This window comes from Prunus mume, linkage group LG1 (assembly GCF_029339155.1).
Source record: "Prunus mume cultivar Tortuosa linkage group LG1, ASM2933915v1, whole genome shotgun sequence".
In the NCBI taxonomy this organism is placed as follows: domain Eukaryota; kingdom Viridiplantae; phylum Streptophyta; class Magnoliopsida; order Rosales; family Rosaceae; genus Prunus; species Prunus mume.
This window is the reverse complement of record NC_142698.1, coordinates 8141065-8163362: the sequence shown is the minus strand read 5'-3', so window position 1 is coordinate 8163362 and position 22298 is coordinate 8141065. Positions and strand designations below refer to the sequence as shown.

General features: G+C 41.1%; 1 protein-coding gene across 2 annotated transcripts; it reads right to left on the bottom strand.

The window, feature by feature from the left end:
• Positions 1-18857: 18857 nt before the first annotated feature.
• Positions 18858-22020, bottom strand: LOC148920918 (cysteine-rich receptor-like protein kinase 10). Of its 2 annotated transcripts, XM_089051117.1 has the most exons (7): positions 21188-22020; positions 20764-20895; positions 20521-20651; positions 20205-20415; positions 19843-20080; positions 19586-19736; positions 18858-19476 (listed from the first exon to the last, which is right to left on the bottom strand). In XM_089051117.1, exons 1-7 carry the CDS (start codon positions 21993-21995, stop codon positions 19132-19134), a joined length of 2016 nt encoding a protein of 671 aa, XP_088907243.1. In that variant the 5' UTR covers positions 21996-22020; the 3' UTR covers positions 18858-19131. The 2 variants fall into 2 exon arrangements, with proteins under 2 accessions (XP_088907243.1, XP_088907292.1); XM_089051166.1 differs by lacking the exons at positions 18858-19476; positions 19586-19736 and having other exon boundaries at positions 19842-20080.
• Positions 22021-22298: the final 278 nt, after the last annotated feature.

The following is a 22298-nucleotide window of genomic DNA, read 5'->3' as shown; positions in this document are numbered from 1 at the left end:
ATAAAGAGGCTTGTTGAATGGGCGAATGAACTGGATTTCTCTCACTACATTGGATTTGATTGGAAGTACGGATTGCGACTGGTCCAAAACTTCACTTCAGCACCTTTTATTATGCTTAATTGCGGATCACCTGCGATCTGTTCTAATGATTCTCAAGCATCAAGGCATTCTCTAAATTTATAAGGTTTTCATATTATAAAATGCCCAAAAGCCCAACTCGCCCTGATTGGCCTATAACATAACTGAATTTGTAACGCAGAGAAATCTCGCTTTTCTTTGTGTTTTTCTTAAACTAAAGTTAGAAACCTAAGGTCAGCTTGCACACGTCAGAGATGATGTCTTTATAAATCAAATAGCTTGATTGCGTGAGTTCAAGGCTTTGAGATCGTATGATCTTGTTTTGAATTCACCTCCGCTCATATTTATAGAGAATCTGAATGAGGGTTTATTCCTTAATATCTGGAGGATAGATCTGTTGAGAGGATTCCTTGTTCCAACACGAAAAAAAGGGATAGTAGTTTAGTCTGACAAAAGAAAACTCCCATCAAAAGTCAGTTTTTGTAATGACAGTTTTGTTCTTCACTCAACCAACTCTCTTACTCTTGTTTATCTCTCATAAACCCCACTTGCCCTGATGCAAAGCCCGCATGAGCATAGGAAAGAAACTTGGCCCTCTTTTCTGGCATTAAATGGTTATGAGGAGTTATTTTTCGATTAAACCATATACCAACTCCCCATCACGTCATCTGCCCTGTTGAAATCTTGACTTTAGAGTCACGTGAGCTCTTGTAGAGAAGAGATCTTCCCAAAAATCTACTGACTTGATTTCTAAAATTGTGATCAATGGTGATGATCAAATTTTGATCCTTCAGAGAGATTAGAAGCTGGGCTTAGTTTTTAAACCAATTAGGAATTGATTTTTCCAGATTAAATCACCATTAATGGCAATTAATCTTGTTGAGGCCCAAAAAATCTAAGACTGGGCCCAAATATATTTCTAACCCAATACGACACCTAACTTGGGAAAAAACCCAACTTGGGTACGTAAGAGTTCGTCATATGTGCTTGCACACGTGTCATGCCAAGCAAATAAGCAACACGCCTCGCTACAAGCTTAAGTGAGCCCAAGCCATGAGAATGCCTAGGGCTTGTTGAGTGTGGTTGTGGTATGGATAGTTACAAGCATTCATGAGACCTATTGATGGGCAAAGAAGTGGAAGTTTTTGGCTGCTTGGGAACCTCAAAACTCGAGCCCATTTCTTGAGCCCAAATATGTGGGTAAGCATGAAAGAGAGAAAAAGGTAGCCCATTACCTTAGAAAATTGGCCCATCACCTGAGTAAAAAATAGTCCATCACTCTAGAAGGTTGGCCAATCCCCTTAGTAAACTAGCCCATTACTTTAGGGAATGGCCCGAGTGACATAGGAAAATATGAAAGTCTCTAGCAAATGGCTAGAGACTGTTCACCCATTTGATATTTGTTCCCGTGATAGTAGGGTAAAATTCCTCATTGTCTCGAAAACCATTGACTGGTCAACAAGTCAACTTTCTTTGTGTAAAGTGCGAGCAATTAAAATCCTAACAAACTTCTTAAAAATAGATAACTTAGCGCCCTAAGTTACTGATTTTTAAACAAGCAATTGTGAATTTGGGTGAGGAATATCTCTCAAGTAAGTTCTTTTCTTGCCTCCAGACTGGTGAGGACTTCACAATTTTTCACAATACAAAATTGGTAGTTTTGGGCGAGAATAAATGATAAGAAAGTGAACTGTTTTAAGGCAGAACTGCCTTTTACAAAGCTCAAAAAGGAAAACCAACTCTAGAAAGACAAAAGAGAGGGCTTGGGTCGACTTCATTTACGCTGGATAGATGCTTCGATCCGGCCGGACTGGTATACTCGTCGCCGGATCGACTATCAACACCTTCAACTATCAAGTTTCGCTTGTAAATCGATACCAACGTTGAGTTTGGCAGAGCTTTAATCTATTCGAGCCTCCGGAGGCTTTTGAGCGAGGCAGTTGGGACCTCCTCAATCCGGAAAGGGGCGTATGGCTGGACTTGAGGATTACTTGAGCTAGGCGCGCTGCGGCAGTACCTGTTCTCGCTTGATTGGGCTCTCCATAAATTTTTTGAGGTTTTCATATTTGTAAAACCCGAACTCTGCTTGATTTGGCTTGCATTGAACCAAATTTGTAATGAGAGAAATCTCGCTTTGAATGGTATTTTCTTCTAAGTCTGAACAGTGAAGTTAGAGATTCTAAATTGTAGCTGACTTCTTTCTTGTGGCTCAATTAGATTTTGGTTGCTTTAGTGTTTTGAAGGCTTTTGAGATCAAGTGATCATTTTGAGTTTTTTTGTTTTTAATTGAGTTTTTGGTTGTCCTCTGATCTGTTCACATTCTCCTCTCATATTTATAGGAAATGCTCTGGAGTGGGATTTTTGAATCTTTAAAATGGAGGCATGATTTTCTAAAAACAAGATCTTTTTTTTTAAATGTCAAAGAAAAAGGAAAGTTATCTATTCTGGCAAATAAGCAATCAACAGTCAATGATCTAAGGCAATACGACTTCCGTGCTTTTCTTGAAAGAAAACCTAATACTTCTTCAATGTTTAACTACTTTGTAAGAGTTCAATCTGCCGTGATGGTTAGTTTGATCTTCCAGATGAACAAATCTCCTCGCTCGCCTTCATTATCTTTTTAGAAAATACTGACCGCTTATCTCTTGAAGCGCACGTGCTGCCCGACCATAAATTTTTCTGAATATAGAAAAGGGATTTTGATCTTCTTTTGACTGAAAAGGTCTCGGAGAACTTTGGCCTGTTTAGGACCTCGCCTTCATTAACTCCTTATCAACCCAGTTGAAATTGATGACTTTTCAAAGTCAGGTAGTCACGTGAGTTTGTTTCCATTTTGGGCTTTTCTCTTTTCATTCGATCATGCGCTAAGCCCAGGTTGAGTTTTGGGACTGTGGGCTGAGCAAATCACATGTACTGGGCTTTCTTCCAATCTTGGGTTTATTCTTGGTAACCTAAGAAATCTTACTTGGGCTTGTGTTGGTTTCTTCTCTCTGTTTTTTCAAAGCCCAAGTTTATTCTCGTGGTTTGACAGGTCCTGGGTTGGGCTTTCTTGAATTTGGGCCCTCGATTCCAATTTAAACGAGAAGTCCAAACTTCTTGGGTCCTGAGTTTGCTTTGTTATTCTAGGCATCTTGTGCTGGGCGGGTTTTGCAAATTTTTGGCCAAATCATAAGGAGAATGCTTGTGCCTGTCCAAAATTGACATGGGCTTTTTTGATATTGGATTGGATGTGCCAAATTTGGCCCAAACAATGCCCCCTAAGTCTGAATCGAATTGGAATGGTTCCAGAGTAATGACTTGGCCATTAATGACTACACATTTGTGCGTGCCATTGTCGTGGCCAGTTAGCCCACGTCGCCACATTTGCCTATTATGAGCTAGACGTCCGTGGGGAAGTGGGCAGTTACTTAGCTTGCTACTAGCTAGTTATTATCTAGTGGCGTCTTGTCTTCTTCTTCCTATGATTTCGAGCCTTTTTAAGGAATTTGAAACCTAGCTTCTGTTCACTTCAAAACCTAACTCCCCTAGATCTTGATTTTCTCAAATTTTTCCGCAGTTTTAACCTTTCTGCGATCAGAACTCTGAAAATGTCTTCTCCAAAAAATCGTGCCCAAACTTCCTCTTCTATTCCTCCGGCCTATATTATTGCTATAGGAGTGGACAATCATGCTATTGAGGTTCGGAGCAAGCTCCATCCATTTGCCCAGAAGAACCTGGGCAAAATATGTGCCTCACTTGTTTGAACATACCCTAGTTCTAGGCCCTCATTGGTTTGGCCACTGTTCTGCTGAAATGGAAGAATTGTTCAAGAGTGACCCTGAAGCTCCTCTATGCTTTGAGAGTTCTTCCCTTAGCTTCTCACACCAAGGTCAGCAAGAATCTAAGCCACTCATTTCCCTCGTGAAGTGAGAAATAGCATGAATGGGCGGATTGTGACAGCTTCTTTCAAGGTATTCACTCAGCTCGAAGAAGGTTGACTATATGACGCAATCCTCCTGTCCAAGCACCCATCAACAAAGATGAAAATCTTGGCTGCTGCCGGAATTACAAAGAACACGCTTTGATTTTCATGTAGGCCCTATGACTCCAACCCTGCTGACATGGCTCAAATTTTTGGGTTTAGACCACAAGGAAGTCCTGTGGATGCGCTTGGTGACTATCACAGACAAGGATCAACACCATATGTTGTGCCTTTTGTATCTGGCTAAACTAATTCGCTTTCCTGTGATCGTCCATCAATAGTTCGCCGAATACGGCACCTAGCGAAGCATTGCATAACCACACGATGTGGGGCTTGGACCTCTGTTCTAGCTCATCTGTCAAGAATCGCACACTACCACTTTGGAGAATCCTTTGAACCCATGCGCTCCGATGCATTCGGATGATCTAGATCATTGCAGTGTACTTCCCAATCGAGGTTCCTGATATAGTTCTACTCAAGATCAAGTTCTGGCGCTTCCATTAATGTCGTAGAAATTCCTAAGCGCCAATTGAAGAGTACCGATGTTCTTCAGCACTGTACTAAGAGATCTGCTACTCGGATGTAGTTTGAGAAGGAGCGGAAGAAGAAATTGCTAGAACAGATTTCGGGAAGAAATTCATGAGCGAACCTGCCGAGAGACCTACCTATGGAGGTGGAAAGTCTTCGAATTATCATTTGGGGGCAGAAGTCTATCATAGTGTAGAAGCTGTAATCGGGCCACTTCAAGGGATTCGATGATCCGAAGTGCATAAGGACGCCAGGTGTGTTGTGAACAAGATAAATAATAGTGCAGATGCTCTTTATCCATCATGGGTACCTAATTCTTGCAGTTCTGCCGAGTTCGATGCTTGGTTGAAAGCCAGATTCCAAGGTCTGCATGCCTTAAGTACTGCCCTAAAAGTGCTTTTTGATGGTTGGGATTCCTAGGCTGCTCATGCAGGAGAGGAAACCCACAGATTCATGGTGCATACCATTAAGGACATTAATGCTCAAGTCATAGAAGGTAAATTCCGAATTCTACCTCTTTCCCTTCTGTATTTATCCCATTCTGCTTATGCGATGGTGTCTAATGATTTTGGTTTTTTTGAATTAGATCCTTCCTTGACAAAGAACATTGGGGGCCAGGCTGTCCAAGCTGGAGAAGTGATTGGTAAGTTTTCAAAATTCCGTTCCCTTTTTATTCTCCTGCTGGTTCGATTTCTGACTTGTTTTTTTCCTGTGTAGTCACTTCTATCATAGTTGCTTGGGACTTGGAGCTTCCCTTTAGAGACGAGGAGGAAGAAATTTTGGCAGAAGAACCAGTCTTGAGCGACTCCTTTTAGCGGAAGAAACAAGGGAAAAGAGACATTCATGTTCGGATATTCTTGTCGACTTGAGACTTGGTACATGTCACAGATGAAGAGCTGAGAGAGGCCTTGAGCAGTGGAGCGAGGAGAAGGAGCAAGAAAAAAGGGCCCCAAGAAAAAACGAAAGAAATGGAAGAGGAGGTGAGTCTCATTTTCCAACTACAAAAGCAATTTAGCCTGTTTTATTCTTCATTACGACTGTCTATCTCAGTAGGAGGAGATTCCTGAAGTGATTGCAGAGTATCGCCGCAGTAGGAAACCTCAAGGGGCGAACATCAACTCGGAGTTGGCCCTTTTTGAGGATGCAGAGGTAGAACACTCCATCGCGATTCGGTGCAGAGAGGCGAGAAATCTGTATCGAGCTTGTGGAGCAGGTGAACTTCTGCTGCATCCTAGAATCAAGTGGAGGTAGCTACTGCGTTCGGACTTTTGGTAATTTCATGTTCTTATTTTAACTCTTCTGTTTTCAGCAATGCATCCCGTCTTTGTTTCTTTAATTATCTGTCCTTCCGCATGAGGTGACTGAACTACTAGGATTTTGGCACTGGTGACTAGTCCTCTGAAGCCTCCTCGTAGCTGTAAGTATTACTGTGTTTGAGCTTCTTTCGATTCTGAGTCTACTTGGTACTAACTTGTAATTCTTTTTTTGCAGATGCCTATCCATTCTCTTCCAGGTTCATCTACCACGGCCTCCTTTGCTTATCCAGAATTGGCGAGTTTGAAGCTATGGACTTAGATGCCTAGCTGGACAAACTTGAGAAGCTTAGCTCCATTCTTGGCAAGGCCAAGGCCAAGGCTGTGGATGAGGCAATGGAAAGGGTGAAGATCTGGCAATCCACTGAGCTAAAATTGGATGATAATAGAGAAGCTGTTGACCAATTGATGAGGACTGGACTGCTGCATAGACAGAACATGGCTTCCAAGCCTATACTTGAGATGAGACTTGGCTTGGCAAGAGATGTGCTCAACCTTCACGATCGTTATGAGGATCTCAAGCCTACCTTCAAAACCTCTAGTTGCAGGTTACAAAGAAGCCAAGGTAATGTTGATGATCACCTTGTTACTTGATTCTGCTTGTCCATTAGCTTGAGCATAATAAGGAATGGATTGAAGTAGCTTAAATTTGAGTGCTTCTGCCATATCTAGCATCTCTTCATATATGAAAGAAGATCCTCTATCAGTTGTGATTGACTCTGGAATGTCAAACCTTTGTATAATTTGTTCTTCTATGAAGGTGATGATCTTTTGAGATGTAGTAGATTTAACAGGTTTGGCTTCCACCCATTTGGTGAAATAGTCTGTAGCTACAATGATAAAACAGTGTTGTTTACTACTGGTTGGATAGATTTTGCCAATGAGATACATTGCCCATCCTCTGAATGGCCATGGCTTAACTACTGGATTCATGGACCATGCATCTGATAAGCCTCACATCCCTTGGAATATTCAATGCAATCCTTCATCATGGTTGGCCAGAAGTAGTCATACCTTCTAATTAACCAGCACATTTTTCTTCCACCTTGATGAGCTCCACAGATTCCTTCATGGGTTTCTCCCATGACCTTCATGTACTCTTTTTTCCCTATGCACCTCAAAAGTAACTCATCTTTGCTGTAATCTCCATTCCACATAAGGTAGTTTAAGGCTATGATTCTAGTTTTTTTTTTTTCAGAGGAAAGGGTTGGATACTGCAGATAATTGATTATAGGCAATCTCCAATCTTCTTCAGTCATTATGGCAGTAATGACATCCATTTCCATTCCTCTGGTTAGGACAGATGGTAGGCTTTTCTTTCCTACCTTGATGATTCTTTGCACACAGTCTTCAGGCATTTGTACCCCTATTGCTATATGAGCCATTTCATTAGCTACAAAGTTTTCTTCTCTAGGGATATGTTCCCAAGTAGCTTTCCTGATTCGCAAGGGTTTCTAGTCGCCACGGATAAACTGCTAGAGAAGGATTTAGACACTTGTATTCTCCAGCAATCTGTTTTAACACAAGCATAGAATCTCCCAAAATTTCCACAGACTAGATTCATAATTCTACCAGCATTTCAAGGCCGATGATTAAAGTTTCATATTCAGCCTTGTTGTTGGTGCATTGGAAGTCTAGCTGGAAAGAATAACTATGTCTGATCCCCAGTGGATCCTCCAAAACAATCCTGCCCCAGAGGCTACATCAGTCTTTGATCCATCAAAGTACAGTTTCCAAGGTGTGAGGTAAACTGAATAGATGGGATTGTTAAGACAAGTATGAGCTCTAGTCAATAGATCTGCATTTGCTATATCCAAGGAATCCACGTTTTCAATCTCTTCCCTTGGATGATCTGCTAGGAAATCTGCTACACTTGTCCTTTGACAGCTTTCTGAGGAACATATCTGAAAGAAAATTTTGTCAAAGCCAGGGTCCATTTGCCAATTATGCCTCTCAACATTGGCCTTGTTAACATATATTTGATTAGGTCTGTCTTGGCAATGATGTAAATGGTGAATGGCCTTATGTAGTGTCTAAGTTTCACAGCAGTGAAGTATAAGGCTAGACAAAACCTTTCAATTGCAGAATATTTCCTTTCGACTTCTGTCAAAGTTTTGCTTATATAATAGACTGCATGTTCCTTCTCTTCCTTGTTATCTTGAACTAGCAAACTCCCGATGGATACTTCTGACGCAGAAACATATAATTTGAGTGGTCTGCCTCTCTTTGGTGGGGACAGAACTGGTGGATTTGAGAGGTAGTGTTTGATTTCCTCAAAAGCTGCTGGTCTTTGTTCCTCCCACTTGAATGTCATTCTGCTTCAACCTTAATAGGGAGGAGAAAGGCTGGATTTTTCCTACATAATTGGATATGAATCTTCTTAGAAAGTTGATATTTCCTAGGAGACTGTGCAATTCTTTCTTGTTTCGAGGTGGCAGGGCTTCTATGATGGATTTTGCCTTATTTTTATCAATCTCTATGCCTCTTTGGTGGACCAAGAAACCTAAGAAATTTCCTGCTTGAACTCCAAAAACACATTTCTTGAGATTCTTTTTCAACTTGTGTTGTCTCATTCTCAGGAATGCCCTTTTCAGATTTGTTACATGATCTCCTTTTTTTGGGGACCTATCATGTCATGGAAAACAGAATTCATTGCTCTTTGATAAGTAGCTCCTGCATTTCTCAAGCCAAAAGGCATTACAGTGTATTCAAAAGCACCTATATGTCCTGGACACATGCAGGCTATCTTATGGATGTCTTCTTCTGCCACCATAATCTGATTATATCCTGCATTGCCATCTATAAAAGATAGCATTTGGTTATGAGCAGCTTCATCCACTAGCATATCTACCATTGGCATAGGATATTCATCTTTGGGAGATACTTCATTTAGATTTCTATAATCCACACAAATCCTAACTGCCCCTGTTTTTCTTTTCAAAACTGGCACAATATTGGCTAGCCAATCAACATAAATGGCTGGTCTGATGAATCCTGCATTGACTAGTCTTTTTATTTCTTCTTTGACTTTTAATTCTGTCTCCATAGACATTCTTCTTCTGGGCTGTTTGACTGGAAGGTAGCCTTCTTTGATTGGCAACTTGTGTTCTACCAATTTTCTGTCCAACCCAGGAATCTCATGATAATGCCAAGCAAAACAATCTCTAAAATAATGCAAAAGTGCAATGATTTCACTCTTGAGTGGTTCTTTCAATAATGCACTAATGAAAGTGGGTCCTGGATCCTCTTCTGTCCCTAAGTTTATCTCCATAACGGATCTTTCACTACGGTAAAGAGTCATCTAGTCTTTTGGCGCAAAATCTAGTTCTTCCTCCTGTAAACTTTCTTCATGTTCTTCAGTGCTCTCATGGGTGAATTCTGCCATATTGATGGCTGGATTCTGCATAGCAAGCCTCCTTTCTTCCCAATATACCAACAAAGTCTTAGTGATGCCCCCAACAAAGTTGGTGACCGTCAAGCGTGTTGGAATTAGATCCTTCTCTGTTCAACCCATCTTGATCAGCAACCTATGAGGCAAAAGATTAATGGCTGCACCTCCATCTACCATTACTTTGGGAATAGGAACACCCCTAAAGTTTGTTGTTATGAACAGAGGTCTAAGATGATTGGCCATTTCTTTGGTAGGTTTAGAAAAGCAAAGCTATTCTGCGGCTACTTTCATGGCAGTTAAGTGCCTCCTCTATTCCTAATCTGCACTCAAAGCTTTCCTAGGAGAGCACGTCTCCTTCCGAGTGCTTCCTTGTCCATCTGCTTCTCTAAACTTTTCTGGCAGGATAAAGACCATGTTAATGCCTAGATCACCTTGTAACTGGCTCTCTAATTCTGCACCGAAAGCCTCAGTCTCTTCATCCAGTTCTCCATCATACTCCATTTGTTCTTCTCCATATTCTACTGTCCAGTCTTCTTGCTCTCCTATTTCGAGGAGCCCAATCTGGTCCAATCTTCTTGTCCTTCTACTGGAATAGGTCCGGATTGACCTTGTGACTATGAAGGTTCAAGCTGATTGTCCAAGGATGAGGCAAGATGGATAAAAGGTCTGCCTGGAGATTCTATCTTTGTTAACTCTTGTAGTTGACATATTGTTTGTTCTGCAAGGAGCTACTTACTGGATTTTTTCCCCCTTCGGAAGTACTTGTGTGTCATCCTTGTTCTTGAGGAAAGTGCGTATTGCCTTTAAACTCTCATTTACTGTGTTCGTTAGTTCTAGAATTAGTCTACCGCTCTTTCCAACAGAATACCATCTGCCTTCTATGATAGTTGCCAAGGGCTTGTCATTTCCGGGCATCTTAATTGGTATTTCCTTCTGTGGCTGCTATATTATTATTCTGTTGCTTTGGGCAGGCCTTAGACAGTCCTTCATTCAGCTCTCGTCTTTAGGTGGAGCAGGAACTGGGCCCTATTGGTATGATGTTCTAATCCTATCAAAAACGCTAGGTGTGGGCTGACTTTGCCTATCCAGAGTTCCTTCTAACTCACTTTCACACTTGCACCTACTGCACAAAACTACCCTTGTGACTCTTCTGCCTCTGTTTATGGTTTCCTTTGGCCTCGATTAGCCTCCCTTGTGACTCTTCTGCCTCTGCTGGGGCTAGCTTCTGCTATTAGTTTGCCTCTGATGGGGCTAGCTTCTTCTGTTCTGGCCAATTTATGTTGACCATGTTGACTTGAGGTTGGGGAAAAGGATCTGTTATTCTGAGGAGGTTTCTCACTTGCCAGTTTAGCCTTCCTTTGTTATTCCTTCCTGTATGACATCCCTGAAAACAACACAACTGTTGGTGGAATGGTTCTAAGAGTTGTGCCATCTGCAATTTTGTTTGCCCTTGAGTTCCTCTGGCTTGGGCAACCTGTGGGGTGTCTCTATTTCTTCTGTAGCTGCATCTCCTCAAACAAAGAATCAACCTTGGTTAGATCGAAGGAATGGACCTTGTTCTGTGTTGGTTTGTTTGGAACAAACCCTCCTGTGAATGGTGGTGGCTTCTGGTCCTTTGGTGGCTTTGTCAGAGCCTTGCAGCTGATGGGATGTTTCAACTTTGCCATTTCTGCCACTGCAACTTCTCTTTCTTTCGAGCCTTCTATGCCTTCTTCTGATTCTACCTCAACCAGATGTATTGAAGAAGATGGGGTTTTGTAATATGTGTCTTTGGAGGAGTTCCTCTTTTGTTGTTCTTCCCTGAGCTGTTCCTCATATTTCGATGCTTTGTCTACGTTACTGCCTGATCTCCAAACAGCATCCCATCAAATCTCTTCCTCAGAGATATTTTAAGGGTGGTTTGAGCCATTTGAATCAAGTGCCTTTATTCCATAGAGATTCGGCATTTCATTTTGAGCTTTTTGAACCTGGTTATGAAGTCTTGAGCAAGCTCATCTTCACTCTGTTTAAGGGCAGCAAGATCACTGATGGTGACTTCTGGGGATCCTCAAATAATAGTCGGAAGACATTTTCCATCTGCTCCAGTGTTTGAAATGCAATTGGTCGTAAGCTATTATACTGCAAAGGCTTGTCCAGGAGAGAACTTCCAAAACCTGCCTATATGGCTATGCACCTTTGACAGAAAAACTGCATATATGCTCAACTGATGAAGCGTGGGCGTCTTCTCCATTGAACAAGGTGAAGTTTGGTACCTTAAAACCTGGGGATAGAGGTATTTGATCAATATAAGCCGGATATGGCTTTCTGTAGGTGGGCCTTTCTCCTCTTTTGGCTTCAGGTTCCGTCATCTCCCTAATCATTCTTTGAAGTGCCCCCATGTCATTCAAAGCATTGACGGGATGCGGAATTCGCCTGTACTGGCTGGTTGTGCTTAATCTTATGCCCCATTCAGTATGGCACAGCGAGCTTCCTCCCGTGTTCTTCCTCTTCTTCGAAATCTGGATGATTCCTCCAATTTGCCCCCGGTCTATTCCTGTCATTGTTGGCCTAGTGAAGGGAATGGATTGGGAATGGATTGGGGTCCATCCTTCTGCCTCTTGCTAGTGGAGGGAATGGATTAGGTCCATCCTTCTGGTCAGTAGGGCAACACAGGTGGTTGCTCAGGCAGAAATGCCAAGGGCTGATCACGCGAGGCCACAGGTTGTGGAATAGATGGAGGTTTGGGTTGATTATGGGGCCTGAATCGGTGCAGGGCCCTCAGACGAACTGGAGCCTCATGTTCTTGGATAGGAAGGGCTCCTCCCTTCTCGTCCAGCCTTGGATTTCTCCACGTCCCTAGTATTCCAGCCTATCTATGGGATGAGAGGGCTCTCTTGGTATGGCCATGCCAATCCTGGTGGAGGTCCATAAGGAAAGTCTAGGCTGGACCACAACATATGGGTTTGGAATTGCTATAGACCTCACAGATCCTTCATGAACTGCCTATTGACTTGCCATTGCATCATGGTTGTCATGTTGTTTAAAGTGTCCTGGCTCATTTGTGATGTGTCCTCCTACCGAAACACAGCCTCCTATATCTAGTTCAACCTTCTGGAACCATACCAGAACGTCTAATCCACAGTACGCCATGGGCTGATTGCCTAGCATCACTTTCTTCTAACTCCAGTCCTTCTCGGAGAGCTGCTTGATCTCTTTCCATGGCACAGAGTGGATTCTTGCTAGAACTTCCAATATTCATATACTAGAGGATTTTTCTAGGAATATGTATACTGAGAAGTCCCACTGGGCATGCCAAATTGTTCACCCCTTTTATATTTGTTCCTGTGATGGTAGGGTAAAATTCCTCATTGTCTCGAAAACCATTGACTAGTCAACAAGTCAACTTTCTTTTGTGTTCGAGCGTGCCACTGCTAGTAATGAAAATCCTAGCAGACTTCTTAAAAATAGATAACTTGCGCCCTAAGTTACTAATTTTTAAACAAGCGATTAATGAATTTGGGTGAGGAATATCTCCCAAGTAAGTTCTTTTCTTGCCTTAGACTGGTGAGGACTTCACAATTTTTCACAGTACAAAACTGTAGTTCTGACTAGAATAAATGATAAGGAAGTGAATTGTTTTAGGCAGAACTACCTTTTATAAAGCTCAAAAAGGAAAACCAACTCTAGAAAGACAAAAGAAATTTGGACTTCCATTTCTGCTGGTAGATGCTTGATCGAGTAATTTGGACTGGGTATGCCTATGCTGGATTGGACTATCAACACCTTCAACTATCAAGTTTCAACTGTAAATCGATACCAACGTTCGAGTTTGGCGAGTTTTAATCTATCTCGAGCCCTGAAGGCTTTTGGCCAGGCGGTGGGACCTCTTCAATCCGGAAGGGCGAAGTGGTGGACTTGAGGATTACCGAGCCGGCGCACTGTGGTACCTATTCTACTTAATCAGGGCTCTCCATAAATTTGTTGAGGTTTTTATATTTGTAAAACCCGAACTCTGCTTGATTTGGCTTATACTAACTAAATTTGTAACGAGAAATCTCGCTCTGAATGACTTATTTCTCTAAGTGCAGGCTGAAGTTAGAGATTCTGAATTGTAGTTAACTTCTTTCTTGTGGCTCAATGAGCTTTTGGTTGCTTCAGTGTTTTGAAGGCTTTTGAGATCAAGTGATCATTTTGAGTTTTTTTTGTTTTTGATTGATTTTTTGGCTGTCCTATGATCTGTTCACCTCCTCTCATATTTATAGGAAATGCTGGAGTGGAATTTTTTAATCTTTAAAATGGGCGGCAGATTTTCTAAAAAACAAGATCTTTTTATTTTTAAATATCAAAGAAAATGGGAAGTTATCGATTCTGGCAAATAAACCATCAACATTCAATTCTAAGGCAATCACTTCCCTGCTTTTCTTGAAAGAAAACCGAATCCTTCTTCAATTTTTAACTGCTCTTTGTAAGAGTTCAATCTGCCGTGATGGTTAGTTTGATCTTCCAGATGAACAACTCTCTGCTTCCTACTTATCTTTTTTAGAAAATATAGCCTGCTTATCTCTTGGAAATGGTGCCTGCTCTGGAGCATAAATTTTTCTGAATATAGAAAAGGGATTTTAATCTTCTTTTGACTGGAAAGGTGGAGAATTTTGCCTGTTTAGGACTGCCTTCATTAACCCCTTATCAACCTGCTGAAATTGCTGACTTTTCAAAGTCAGGTAGTCACGTGGGTTTATTTCCATTTTGGGCTTTTCTCTTTTCATTTGATCATGTGCTAAGCCCAGGTTGAGTTTTGGGACTGTGAGCTGAGCAAATCACATGTACTTGGGCTTTCTTCAATCTTGGGTCTATTCTTGGTAACTTAAGAAATCTTACTTGGGCTTGGGCTAGTTTCTTCTCTCTGTTTTTTCGAAGCCCAAGTATTTTCTCGTGGTTTGACAGGTCGTAGGCTGGGCTTTCTTGAATTTGGGCCCTCGATTCCAATTTAAACGAAAAGTCCAAACTACTTGGGTCCTGAGTTTGCTTTGTTATTATGGGCATCTAGTGCTGGTAGGTTTTGCAAATTTTGGCCCAATCATAAGGAGAATGCTGGTGGCTATCCAAAATTGACATAGGCTTTTTTGATATTGGACTGGGTGTGCCAAATTAGGCCCAAGAAAGCCAAGTGATAGAGAATTGCGCAGGCTGCTGGGAAGCTCGAGCACGTGACCAAAGGCAAACCTCAAGACAAACCATTCAAAAGACCAAAGGGTATTAGCACGCGCAGTTTGCTAAGAGAAAAGGCATCCTTCAGACCAACGTTACTATCTGTTTCCTTCTTTTACCAACTCTTACCATGAAATATGGGAGGAAAGAAGGAGAAGTGATAACCAGATATTGGAGGTTACCATTGGAACGGTTGTGGGAAGACTTTTGAGCTCCCAAAAATCTTGTCTCTGTGTGTTTGGACAGAGGGGGATTTCACAAATTAGGATGAATCAGAGGAAGGGAAGAGAAATGAAAGGGAAGACTTGGCGTGTGGAATTTACCCATAGCACCCATTCTTCCACCCTAATCTCTGTCTCTCTCTCCTCAGCAAATTCTCATGAAATCCTTTGTTTTAAACCTCGATTTCTTGTAGAAAATCTAGTCTTTCTCTCTCTCATGCTAAACTCATGAATGCTTAGCTTCCATGCCACAAACCTCTCAAACCAAGCCAAGAATTTAACTATAAGCAACTGTTGGTTTCATTAGTGAAGAAGACCAAGGTGTTTCCTAAAACTCAGCTACCCTCTCGAAGCACTCTTGGGGTTTGATTATTGAACTCATACCCAGGGGCAATTTCACATATTTGGCTCTTTACAGTAGCCGAGGCCCATCCGTAGCTGCTGGAACGAAAAAGCCCCTACAATCCTTAATTTGTAAATTTATTCCTTGTAACTGTTCACAAACGTCTGGGCCTCTAAACGCATTTGGGCTGACTTCTGACTTTAGTAAAACAAAGCGCAAACTCCTGTTTTTGACATGGGCCAATAATTAATTAGGTTGGCGTTGGAATTTAGGCCCAAACCACTGTAAACGTTTTTAGTCATATTATCACAGATCAAAATCTATGAGCTTCATGTTAATCAATACACATATCTGAACCACTTTCGTCTAAGTGTGCAATCCTCCCCAAACGTAAGTTCTTCATGTTTTAAACTGAATATTAAACAGAAAAACGTAAGTTCTTCATGTGTCGAAATTCCTAACAAAGGGTACATGCATGCTTCCTGCCTTTGTGAAAAAGTATCTATTGACCATGTTTCTTGTAGTCAGAATTGACTTTTTTTTTTTTTCCTTATGAGAATTGAAATGTATAGGAACCTACCTAAAACAATGAAGAAACCACACATTTAAGGAAATATGAACCAAAGGGATTTCCTAAATGACATCAATATAATTTCGTTTTCATTATCGAGGATATATTTGGGTAATTAATGAAGCCTCATTCTCTGGTGCTTTGTTAGAGTTGCTCTTGTATCGATCCAACCCTGTTACCCTTGAATTGCACTCTGATCTCAAAGACACGTCGAATCCAAAGGTGTTGTGTTACACTCTTGGGTTGGGCTCACACTGGGCTCATATATTAGAATATTTCTGATATCTATATTGTAATTTCAAATTATTGTAAGGGCAATTTGCAAGAAGTGATGACGTCACAGACTCACACTTTCTCCATTTTGAGTTGTATTAAAACTCTCTTCCCTTCCATTTGGAAGGCATGAATGAAAAAGAAATCCTTTACAATTTGCTCTTCTCTGTCTTTTCTTCCTTTTTACTCTTTGGTCCAAACAACTGGTATCTAGAGCCAGACGCTGTTTTCCCATGGGCAAGAGTGAAGCTTCTGCCTCCGCCCTAGCGCCGGAGCTTGCTGACACCAATCTGGAGCTTGAAATGCAGCAAGAACAAATCATCACCCAACTCAATGACTTCCATGATACGGTGGAGCTGATGGCAGAACAACATGTCCTCCACACCGACATCACCTCCATTCAAAATACCCTCCAGCCCATGACGCTTCATCAAACGCAGCAAGCCACCATCCAACAAATGCTCATTGATGAACTCCGGGCTCTCATATTTGGACCAACTTCACAGATACCAATTGGTTCCATTCCGATCCAACTTAGCCCTACCCACCACCGTCTTCTCCATTCCGCTCCACGGCCATCACCCACCATGAGTTTCAATGATGTTGATAATTACCTTGACTCTTTATATATTAACATAGGCAGTCTACACTGTAAAAACCCGATCCTAAATTAATATTTAATTATTAATTTATTCAAGTAAAAGACAAGTTTACCCTAGAATATTTTAAAGGTTTAAAAGTTGACTTTTTATTCGGGAAGGAATTTGAGGATTTTAGTTGTACCGTTGCGTAGAGCACGTTGAGATGAGTCCATAAATACGAGTGGGCCCGAATCCGAGTTGTATTGAGGCAGATACGATCAAAATACGTTGAGGGGCAAAATGGTAATTTGTCGGTCATATTTTAAAAGCTCTCTCTCGAGTGGGACGCCATAGAAACCACCTCCCTGCGATTGTGCTTCAACCGCCACCCTTCCAGTCACCATACCACCGATCCGTGGACTACCACCACGAGACGGACCGGTTCGACAAGGCCGCCTCTCCTCCTTCCTTTCCAGCCAACCCCACCTCGACCTACTGAAGACGGAAAAGACCAAAATCGCACCGATTTTTTATAGGACGACTCGATCTCTCTCCTTCGGCAGCCATTTTTGGTGATCAAGGTATGCAATCTCATCTACTCTTCGAGCCCTAGCTAATGGTTGGGTAGGAACTGATCAATTTTGAGCCTAGATAGTTCTGTTTTGGATCCAAAGTTTAGCTAGTTTTGGGATGGCGATTCCGGCCATTTTTTGGGGTAGGTCCAAGAACAAAAGTGACTCCAAATGGGGTTTTACACCTAGAGTAGGAAGCTTGGCTGGCGGTTTGGAGTTTTTCTGGCCGCCGAAATTTACATTACAAGGCACCCACCTTGCCGCCGACGCAGCGCCTGTGGGCCAGGTAGTGGACCAGCATTGTGTCCTAAAATGACCTCCTGGTTCTCACGAGCGCGTAGGTACTTTCGGATTTCAATTTGGTTAACGTTTGAACCCCGAGCGGATCTCGCCTATTGTGCGATTTCCAGGTTCGATACATTTGAACAGTTGGATCATAGTCAATTTCATATATGTTGATTTAGGTAATTCTTGGATCATATAGGATTCGACGAATCGTAAAACGGAGTCCCGGATACTCCGGAAAAGCCAACCCTAAGGCTAGGTTTATAGTAACCATCCGATCGTGTGATCGTGATCAATCCGACCGTCCAATGGAAACCAAAATCTCAGGACATGTGTCCTAGGCATATTGGAACCTTTAGGGACTCCTAGATTTGTGATAGGAGGTCGTGAGCCCCGTGGGCTCGGTTGACCAAGTTTAGGCAGTTTGACCCCTCGGTTGATCGTGAGTCTTCTGAGGCAGTTATATCCTTTGAGAAGGGTTAGAAGGACCATGTAAACGAGTCATGAATGAGAATTGAGTTATCTGAATCAATTTATCAGAAAGTTGATATAAAGGTCGGGAAATGAATTGTGAAATAAAGGGAAAGTATTGATATAAGTTTGGGATATGGTTTTTCAAACCCACCACGAGGGTACCCTCTAGTTGCTTTGAAACAGTGTCATTTATATTCAGTATACAATTGATACGAGTATTAGGAAGAACTATGTGTGGCTTGATCCCTTGTTAAGGGTACGTAGGCAGTCTATAGTTACTAGGTGCAGCCTCGAGGTCAGGTAATAAAAATGTAGTCCATTTAAGTTATTATGAAGACTAACACTATTCTGAGGGTGTTCTAAGAAATTGAATTGAATGTTGTTAGCATAGTGATTTATTCGATTTATTGAGGCCTGAGGCCAGAATGAAATGATGCTTGATTCTTGGATATAATTTGATACATGCTGGCAGTTGGGTTATATATAAAAACATATATGCTTGTTTTACAGGTGGAAATTTTTGGGAAATGTTCAATTTACAGGTGAGACTCTACCAAATTTTCGGCTGAAGTCGAACTTGAATTTCATTGGATTTTGTTTAGAAGGGCAATTTGATCATCTATACCGGCACTTGCCAGGTGTCGGACATGCACAGGTTTTGGCTCGGATTCCAAAGTGAAATTTGGGTCGGGTCCTGTCATACACAGTTATAAAATAATAACTTTTCATATAAGGTCTCTGATATTTTACATCATCTTAGATAATAACAATGAAAAAAAGGACATAGTAGATCAAGGATATGTACTTGTTAGTTGCTGGACTGTTCCAGGAAGTGAAGCATCCCATAATGAACAAGACCAGCCCATGCCCCAGCCTGAATGATGACTTTTTAGTTGCTGGAATGTTCCAGGAAGTGAAGCATCCCACAATGAACAAGACCAGCCTATGCCTCAGCCTGAATGATGACTCATCAGGCAATACCAGCAACAGCTGCTAAAGGAATGGTTGAACCGGAGCTCATCAGCAATGTTATTTTATATGCATGAATCACCAAAAAACAGGATATTCATTATACAGAGTTGTCATAAAAATATAATAAATTACACTCTGGTTTGATTCACAGTGATCCAGATCCAGAAAATCAACAGACTTGGATAATTTTCTCCACAAATCCATCAGAAGTAAATGCTTTGCTATATAGCACTTCCTCTGTTATTGTATCAAGAATTAATGACAGAGTTATTCAGAACCCTTATTCAGAACCCTACTTGAACAATTAATGAACGAACCACAACATATAGAATTAGATAAGAAAGAATTAAAATCGAATCAAAAGGGATCGATCTTCAACCACTAGCGAGGATGTGGTTCAGTAAAAGTCTCATATTCCATTACTATGACAGAGTTACTCTTGGATCGATCTGACCTTGTTGCCCCTGAATTATATTCAGATCGTAAGGACATGTCCGATGCAATGCTTCTATGCAAATAAAATGCAGGTTCGGAGGGTACTGGGAGAGTGAAGGCGTAGCTATTCATCATGAGAATAACAGAAGCCATGATTGGCCTATCAGCTACATTTTCTTGCACACATAATAATCCAATGTGGATGCATCTCATTATTTCATTTCTTGAACCAGTCTCCAATGTGGGATCTATTAGATTTGAAGCTGTCCCTTCCCTCCAACTTCTCCAGGCCTGCAATGATTTGTGAATTTGCAGAAGTGATCAGAGATGAGTTTTCTTTTTTTAATTTGTTGCACTAAATTTTATTGAGATACCAAAACTATATTATATTTTCACTTACGAAGCTTAGAAGATCCTCAAAATTTTCTCCATGCCGGATGCCACTATTTTTTTGTCCACTGACTATCTCTAGAACTAACACGCCAAAACTGAAGACATCGGACTTAACAGAAAAATACCCATGCATTGCGTACTCTGGAGCCATATACCCACTGCATATATCAACCAAAAGAATGTCATCGTTCACCAACACATATGGAAAGGAAATTGTTAACATAACAAACATAAGCCCACAGGCAGTTAAGTGCATATTCTTACTAGGTCCCAACAATCCGACTAGTATTGCCTTGCGTTTGATCAGGCACGAACAACCTTGCCATGCCAAAATCTGAAATTTTGGGGTTCATTTCTGCATCTATCAAGATGTTACTAGTTTTGAGATCACGATGAATAATTTTAAGGCGAGAGTCTTCATGGAGGTAAAGGAGGCCTCGAGCAGTGCCTACTATGATTTTGTATCGCTTCCCCCAATCTAGTTGTGCACGCTTTGTTGGGTCTGCAAATAAATTAATGCAAAATCAAGACTTCAATTACAATGTTGGCTTGCATACTTGTTTCACAATTGGAATTTTCTAATAAACATTCAAACGAAAAAAGACAATGCATAATTCCTGACATACCAAATATGATGTGATCGAGACTTGCATTAGGGACAAATTCATAGACAAGAAGCCTTTCACTCCCTTCTAAGCAGAAACCTAAGAGTCTAACTAAATTCCGGTGTTGAAGTTTAGCCACTAATAAGACCTCATTTTTGAATTCTAAATCTCCTTGCCCAGAATTTGTAGAGAGCCTTTTTACAGCTATATCATTTCCATTGAGAAGCCTACCCTGAAAAAATAAATATATAGGTACGGAATGAAAAAACAGAAATGAGATAAGTGGTATTCAAGAAATATCGAAAGTTGTAAGTTCTTGTTATTAACTTGTCATTACCCTGTAAACATATCCAAATCCGCCCTGTCCAAGTTTATTTGCTTCAGAAAAGTCATTTGTGGAAACTCTAATGGTGGCCAAGTCAAATTGCAAGGATTCTGCAAATTGAATTTCATCTGTATCGTCGCTGCCTGAGGAACAATTGAAATTCTAAAAATGCCTATAAAAGTGGTAGTACTTGGCTTCCTCCCTATCAAATGGAATAATATGATTAATTAATGTTCACTAGAGTTGCATCCTTACCTGGAATTAACTTCCCAGTTTCAAGTTTTTTCTTTGTCCTCCATACTCTTAAACAAATGCAGAAGAATATAACAGAAACAACAATTGGCACAACAATAATGATGACAGTCTGAGATCTGTTACTCTTCGATCCTACAAAAATCAGAAATCTCATTTGCATTAATTTGAATACATACATACATCTGTATATGAACCCAACAAAATATATATGCATTAGAAATCTATTCAACCCAAAATTGTTGTAGTGTCAATGGTAGCAATGGTCCCTCAACTTGTACACGAGACAACTACATCAACTAAAAATTGAATTGAGGGACTAAAATGCAACTCGTCTACAAATTCCTGGACAATTGCTTTAGTTAAGCAAGCTTTATTTCTTCAAAGCATAATATATTGGGATATATATATATATATATGTATATACCTGCTGTACTGGTTGGCAGGGGAGGAGGACTAGACAGTGGCGGTGGAGAAGACGGCAATGGTCGGATAGTTGTAGGGTCAACGAAGGGATAGGTCTCATACCTAACATTACAGCTGGGTTTACTAATTAGAGCACCTTGCCTCCCCTGAAAATTTTTTGGAATATCTGGCAAAGAACTACCCAAGCAATCACTGCAGACCTGCTCAGTCAAATCCGGCGTACACTGCGCAAGTCCATAGATTTTTTGGAAGTTGGAAGTGCTTGCGGTCCCTACCGCAAATTTTCGAAGTGAACCGTTCCCTGCAGCTTGACCCCTTAGGTCATCCACCAGTAGCGTCTTCAGTTCTTGGAAAAACCCAACGACGTCGAAGGACACGTTCTCTGCGTTATACCACATGAAAGGAGGGAAAGTTTCCATGACTCCGTAGATGGAGCGGTTGGAGTAGCGAAGCGTGCACATTTCAATTACGCCGAAAGCTTCCTTTTGATTGGGACAGCCCTGTTTGAGCTCTTGTGTGAGGTTGCGGAGGCAGCCACGGCAAATGTCCACCGTGACATCCCCTCGACATAGCCCGATTGCGTAAACCTGGTCGGGGTTTTCCCCGTAGGATGAGTTGTAGAAGCCGTAGCCATTGCCGTTGTTGGAGGGGGAAGAAAGAGAAGAGAGAAGGGTGTTGAGGTTTGTCTGGTAGGTACCGTTGGTGGTGTAGTTGCCTTTATCGTTGTAACACCATGGGGATTGAGATTGAGTGCTGATCATGAGGAACAAAACGGGAGAAAGGAAGAACAGAAATCTTAAGGAGAACATTAATGGCGCCGTTCTGTTTTGTACATTATTGTTGGTCAAATCAAAACTGTGCTTATATGCTTTTTATTCTCTTGTCGTGTTGATATAAAAGAGAAAAAAAAAAAAAGGGAAAAAAAGAGAGCATAATACATAAAAAAGAAAATGTAATTTATTTCTCAAATGATATATGTTTCGCATATAATAATACTTCTTTTGAGGATTTTGAATTTTGAAGATTGATTGAATATTAAACCATTTTTAATGATGGCGTTTAGGAGTAAAGGACACTGATTATAGAACTGATCAACACACACCAATTTTTAT

Bases quoted from the DNA above. Each gene is read 5' to 3' on its own strand.
- LOC148920918 (XM_089051117.1), bottom strand. From the start codon at position 21,995: ATGTTCTCCTTAAGATTTCTGTTCTTCCTTTCTCCCGTTTTGTTCCTC. The intron at 20,896-21,187 runs GTATATACATAT...TGATTTTTGTAG, and splicing joins CCTGCCAACCAGTACAGCAG to GATCGAAGAGTAACAGATCT. The intron at 20,652-20,763 runs GTAAGGATGCAA...ATTGTTCCTCAG, and splicing joins AACTGGGAAGTTAATTCCAG to GCAGCGACGATACAGATGAA.